Here is a 7,004-nt window from a genome sequence, read left to right on the forward strand (position 1 = left end):
CCTTCTGGGGTGTAGCAAATCCCCCCCTTTTTTTGACAAGGTAAAGAGAAGAGGACTCCTTCCTTCCTTCTCTATTGCCCCTAATTATCAGATTGCAGGAAAGAAGAAGCTGAGGAGGAGAGCAAGCAATGATAGAAGAAATCAGAAGACTACAAACGACCCAGAGAGTGGAGAACCACCTGAGCTCATCCTGCCCAGGACCCCCTTAAGCAGTATTGCTGGGCCCAGATAGGTCTAGGAGCACAACTGTAGTAGATACAAGAAAATGAATGAATTCTGCCTTATATGGCCATTGCATTTTGACATAGAGAAGATGTGTGCCTGAAGTCCCCCATCTCTTGCTTTCTTTTTTATTCCCATCGCTTTCTGAAAACAAATTTTACATAGCTCTTTTCTTTGAAATCCCGTTAGATAAAACCAAAAGAAGATCCCAAAGTTTAGACTAACCTGACGATCCTTATAATTATGGGTTGGGAACAAAAGCACACCAACAGTTTTTAAATGGCGTTGTTGTTGTTTCAAACCTGTGAGTCGCATTATTTGTGTGGAAAAGGAAATTTGTGCTACCTGCAGAATGACAATCCACTGAGAAATCTTCGCCCCAAGAAGCGATAATATTTGAAAAGTGTATGCGGTGGCATATACTGAATTATGGATATGAAATACTGATAAAATATAAAGCGGATTCATGTAAATGCAAATGAAGTGTGTTCCAGAGGAGTTTGCGATGGAGGAGAGAATTGACAGAGGAACGTTAACTCTTTCTCGGGATGACACTGTTTTGCTTTCTCTCTGACGTGAGTACTTTCAGAAGTGCTTGCAGAGAGAGAACTTGCATGCTACGTGAAAATCATTAAATCCAGCTCAAAGATATAAAGTCGGCTCGAGTTTTACACAATGTGCAAACACATGTGTGTGAGAAAGGCCTCAATTATGTATGCCGTTCAAATGAGGAAGACGGCCTCCCAAAGGCCTCATTTATGCATGTCAGCCCTAGAGCCAGTCCTCGTTGTGTCAGGTCACAGCCTTCCAGCATTAGATGAAACTGCCTGGTGAAATGGCTCTTAGCTTTAAATAGTCTTTTCAGAAGGTGGAAGAGCCCTGGTCTTTGTCCACCTGCCCCACGTTCTTCCTGCAGTAAGTTTGAGACACGAGCTATAATTTAGAGAGCTGTAAAGCTCATTTTACAGAATAAGTTCCAAGTGCCTGGGGGGTTTCCTTAACATTTATTTTTTTTAATCGGTATGGTAGGTTGCTTCCCAGCTCCCAGAAAAGATAGGGAACTTTCAAAGTTCACATATATTGCCTAGGAAGAGGGTGCTGTTAAAAATGTGTGATGCTGCTGGTGGGCACTTGGATACCTTTAAAGTACTCTGTGAATTCTGTCCCTCTTCAGAGTCCTGGGCAAAACGCTTGCTAAGCCTGTTATACAGTAATCTTTCTTCTTTAGCCACATGGTCACCAGATTCAGTTCTGATAACCAGACTAGAAGTGACATTAAATGCACTTTTAAAAAACGTGCAGTTAAAAAAAAAGGGGGGGGGAGAGATTTGAAGAAGATTAGGACCACAGTGGGTGAAGAGAGAGAAATGAAGCCTTTGCTTCTGCTGTGATTCCAGTGAAAAGCCCCAGCCCCACCCCAGTGATTGGTCCTGTTGGCCTTAATAGAAGTTGTTGGCCAAAGCAGTAGCTTGAGGGGTGGAGATTGTCATCAGATTTGTGCCAGGGGGAAAGGAATTGAATTCCTCACCTACAAAAATCCCATGCTGTTCTTCATCCCCACAGCTATTTACACTAATAAAGATGTGTGTGTTAAATGTAAGAAATGCATTAATATCACATCTGCTTTAGCCTTTACTGTTAATGCATGTTAACCACCAAATCATAGAATTGTAGAGTTGGAAGGGACCCCATGCATGACAGATGGCCATCCAACTTCTGCTGAAAAACCTCCAAGGAAGGCGAGTGCAGGGAGACTTGTTCCACTCTTGCTGTCAGAAAGTTATTCCTGACGTTTAGTCGGAATCTCCTTTCTTGTAGCTTGATGCCTCCAGAGCGGGAGAAAACAAGTTGGCTCCATCTTCCACGTGAAAGCCCTTTAGAAATTTGAAGATCATGAGGAAGGTTAGGTTTGCTCATGTGGTAAAACAAACCAACAAACCAAAAGTGGCCTTCAGTTTAGATTATATCATTATTTGGTCAGGGTGTTTGTTCACGGTTATTGTTTTTTAAAGTGTATTTTGACATTGGTTAAGTAAACTGTGTAGCTCATTGCTGTGGGGCCTTGCATGAGGAGGGTCATCAGACTGCTTGAGTAAATTACAGGGTAAGTTTCTTACCATGATAATTTACAATGTGTTGAGTAAATTGCATACAGTGTTAATGTATTTATGAATGACAAATGTCATTTGTTCTTAATTAAACTGAAATGATGACTTGTCTAACTTTTTTTCTTTCAACCCCGATCTTATCGTTGCTACAGGAAGTCAGCCTCATCCTTGGAGCTATATTGGTATTTCTGGTAGCATGTTATGCTTTCTTTTATCTTAACCTGTCCGAAGAGGTTGACCTTGAACTGGATCAAGATGAAAACTAGCAGATGTCTTTTTTGCAAGCTTTTTTTTCTAGAAAAGATGATGATGAAGAACAAGCCGTCTCTTCACAGAGGTGGCCATAACTTGAACAAGTTCCTGCACTTTGGAAACTTTTGAGATATTGTAGCAAGGCTTACGGGTTTTAATGATGAAGCCCACTGACCAAACCTCTGTTATTCAACCTGGCTTATTCAATGATATAGAGCCTTTTCATAGTTTGTTTCATAATTTGAGCTGGAAAATATTTGATTCCGGAATACAATTTCCTACATTTATGAGCATTACCATGTTGGAGGGCAGACTCTGATTTCCCTGGACTCATCTTGGAATTAATTTGTTATTTTCAAAGGATGACAAACCGAAACCAAACAGGATGGAACTGGATGAAGTTACATTGTCTGTGCTGTCTGTGGGCATGCTTCCATTATTAAGAATGTTAAGTTGCATTAAAGGCAGTAGGAAAGGTTCAAGCATATGTTTAATTCTTAGACTAATACCAGTGAGAATTTAAATGTGCTTAACTATAGCTGGATCATACCCAGTAATTAGTGAGAGCAAGTATTAGTATGCCAAGGTTTACTTTGACTTTGCAAGCAAAAAGTGTAGACAAGCTGGAGAAGAGGGATTCGACCACACCAGCACAGTCTTCTCCGTATCAATGCATCAAGTGTACCCTCTTGCACCATTCGCCACGATGCTGCAAAAACACACATAGGTTGCATTGATTTCAGTGAGAGAGTAAAACGTGCTTAAATCCCATTCAGGATAAGGAGATTGTAAAATGCTGAATGTTGGCTGGAAGATGGTCATTGTTATTAACTGTAAAACAGCCCAATGCCAAGATCCAGAGCTCAAAAGAGTCCAGAGGATGCTAACCAGGACAGCACAATTTATGGACAATTCACGAATAGGTAAGGCCTATTGAGTTCAATTGGACTTGTTCCCAGATAGGTGTGTATAGGATTGCAGCCTAGGTTGGTTGCAACCTCTGCAAGTGTCGATATCAAACAAGCAATCTTAATTCATGGGGATTTTTAAAAACTAATTTGCAAAGATCACCTTGAGTTAACCACCTCGCGTTTCCATTTGCAATGAAATCAGATTTTAACCGAGAAAATAATTAAAGGTAATTTATGGTATTGGCCTACAAGTTGATATACTTGGATTTATTTCCTAACAGCAAATTAAACTGTGCTCAAGTATAGCCATCAGTGAGAGAACCAAGAACCAGACGAGAGAAGTGTAATCAAATATTTTAAGATTGGAGCTAATGGAAACAGATGGGTCACTACACTGCTCTTCCCTCTCCCAATGGGACCTACGTCTACCATCAAAGCATTTTCTGCTGTGGCTTTCAATGGATGTTTGTATAGAATATGGAGAGCCTCGACTCAGTAAAAGCTACTTGGAGTCAACTCTGATCAAACTCTACGATCCAAAGCTTCCAAATTATCAAGAGTTGCCACAAGAAACACTTCCCAAATAAGCATGCTTTAATAATTTGTAATTGTAGCACATCTATACATAGAATCACACGGCAAACCTCTCTGTTTAGAAGAACGCTTCTATTCCTTTTTTTTAAAAAAAAAATTTTTGGTGCAAGTTTATTTTCCGTGTCACCCTGGCTCCTTTGTGCATATACATCAGCAGTCATCTTTTTCATTCATTGCCAACTGTTCAAGGCACATGTGTTCTGTCAGAAATGGCACCTGGATGACAGAAGCTCAAGCATTCACATATGCCTCTGAAGCAGAGTTCCTTGCCTCTTGGGCTATCTTAACGAATGTAAATAGAAAGTTCAGTCGATGTTGATTTTAATTAGCGCATTGCTTCATTAATATAAAGTTGAAATTCTGTTTTAATTATACCATTGCTGCTCCTGCAATATCAACATGGAAGATACATGGTTGCTGGTTGTTTTTTAAAAAATCTCTTTGGCAATTAGGCAGTCATTTTTCATAAGTTCAAATAACGGTTAACAAACCTTTTCCATACAAATTCCCAGCAAATTTGAAACATCCTGGCTCCTTAATACGTCCTTGTATGATACAATTCTAAATATAATGTATAAGGGTTTTTTCCCCTAACCTCAGTTCCAAGGAAAAATAGATAATACAAAAAATGCATCTGAGTATATGATAAGGTCTGCAATTGTTTTTTTTTTACTTGTGATGAATTTGTGCAGATTTGATGGTTGGGAAATTTATGATGCTGTTCACATGGTTCGTTCATTTTAATGGGGCATCAGAGAAGCCCTAGTGCTGATTAGGATATGGAAGCTTAATAGAGAATTATTTGGTATGTTTATTGAAGCCTTGAAATTCATTTTAACATCCTGACCATAAAGCTACTCTGCTCAGTCTGTGGACCAAATCATAGGTGTTTCTTTCGCTGTTATTTGTCATAAAGATTTTGAAAGTCAGCTATCATCATGCATCCAAGTTGAAAGACACAACATGAAAACATTCCAAAAACAGGAAACATAATGCAGATCAATCCAAACTGAAAAATTGGTCACTTCACATGTAAAGTTTTACTTCTTTTGGCAGGATAATTCAGGTTTTTTATGACTCAAGAAATGATAATATGGTACTTGACCGAAATTGCAAAAAAAGAGAGAGAGAGGTAGTGTTGGAATTGCTTCCTGGCATTTTTTTGTAGTGAATTCTGCTTGTAATTGTGAGAATGAAATTGGCAAATGAATAAACTGGCTATGATTATTTGTGTACTTTCCCCTCTCAACGGAACAATAAACAAACCGGGGTCTGGTTCATGCAACTTAGAGAACTGGCACCATCACTGCACTTTGGCACCCAGCATGCATGATTTCTCCCGTCTGTGGAGGAAGAATTATGAGATCAAGTGTTTGCACAGTGCACTAGTGATGCTCTCTGTATGGTGGAGGCAGTGTTGTCTCTTGAGTTGGCACCTCTTTCTCTATGGTCCTTCCTTTTCCTCTCCAATGCACCACTGCCCACACACTTTTCGGCACACCAGCCTGACAGTGAGCCCAAGGGAAATGGATGTTGCTTCTCCATCTCCTCCCTTTTGTCATTGCTTGCATGCCAGAGAGGGCAGGTGAACAGGCAGGACTAGCAAGGAGGAAGAGAGCAGAACCAAGCAGTTTCAGAGCATAATAGTTCTCCAAGGGGTGTGGGCCATGACAAATGCCTAGCAATTCCCACCCCTGGCACCAGCTTTCTTTGGAATGGGAGTGGAGGGGTGTTTGCTTGTTCCTTTACCCAGTGCTTTTTTCCTTAAAAAATGTTTAGGAGTACCCTCATTTTGACTCAAGAAAATCACCATTTTATAGTTCAAATCAGGAAAAATAAATAGAGCAAATGGACAAAAGTACAAAGATTCACAAAATGTTTAGGGGTCTGCGTCCCCCAGAAAAAAGCATGGCCTGTTAGGTTATGTGAACTGTACTTAAATCAGAAAAAAAGAATATAGTGAATGCATATCCTTTTATGTGACCGTTTAACTTAACCTCAGTGTGCCATGTTTTATATAATAACATATAGATTTAAAATGTTTCCAAGAAGGGGAAAAGGAACTTTATATGGCATGTCAATGCCCTTAACCAGTACCATTCTCTGCTAATGTTTACTGAATCCCAAATTTGTGAAGAGACAGCCAAAACGTTAGGTTCCAGTGTCTCTCAAACAGATGCCTCAGCATTATTTTGTAGCTTGTTTGGATGAATAAACATGCACAACTGTGAAATGTTACATTGTAGGAGCCTTTTTATTTTTTAAAAATGGGCCAATCTGTTTACTGTCCCCAGTTGAGACAACAGTATCGGTTATTGCCAGTTTGGGCGGCACTGCAATTACCAGTACCAGACAAGTACCAGGGAGCTGCAATAGCCTGTAAATAAGGTTACGAGTTGTTGTTTTTTAATGAACCCGGGACACTTTTCAACTTCAGTCAGAATGGATGGATTTTGTCAGGGGACTGATTTGTAAATCCAGGGACTGTCCCCGGGAAATGGGGACATCTGGTAACCTTACCGTAAAACTTGTAACTTTCGGGACTATTGTATAATTGTATTCAGTTTGTTTTGCATGTTAAATCAAAGACAAACATATAATTATTAAAATACTGTCCTATTTTCCCCTCTCTGTGTTTACCTCACACACCCTAAATAATTTTTAACTTGGTGAAATTGTGGAGGTGAATTCATGTATCAACATTCCACTTTACTCCCCCCCCCCCCCCAAATAGGGATTGCTAGGACTTCAGTCCGAATGACACATATCAGGAAGAAAGTTGAACTGAACTTGGTGGAACATACCTCTAGTAAACATGCTTGGAGGGTCAAAGTGTTTAGACTATATACCAGCCAGCAGCCAGTTATGGTTGGATCTACAGATATCTGGAAAAGAACTTAGGAAGGGAAACTTGCAT

At 39.8% G+C, this 7,004-nt stretch overlaps 1 protein-coding gene across 5 annotated transcripts in view; it reads left to right on the forward strand.

Moving 5' to 3' along the window:
- The window catches only part of TRIQK (triple QxxK/R motif containing), a 47,955-nt gene extending 41,635 nt beyond the window's left edge, over window positions 1-6,320 (forward strand). For all 5 annotated transcript variants that reach the window (XM_083517512.1, XM_083517514.1, XM_083517511.1 and 2 more), the window contains one exon: window positions 2,483-6,320. In XM_083517512.1, coding sequence (XP_083373638.1) covers window positions 2,483-2,596 — 114 coding nt within the window. In that variant the 3' untranslated portion in view covers window positions 2,597-6,320. The remainder of the gene's footprint in view (window positions 1-2,482) is intronic.
- The last annotated feature ends 684 nt before the right edge of the window (window positions 6,321-7,004 follow it).

The sequence above is a fragment of the Podarcis liolepis genome (assembly GCF_965112155.1).
Source record: "Podarcis liolepis genome assembly, chromosome: 8".
Lineage (NCBI taxonomy): Eukaryota > Metazoa > Chordata > Lepidosauria > Squamata > Lacertidae > Podarcis > Podarcis liolepis.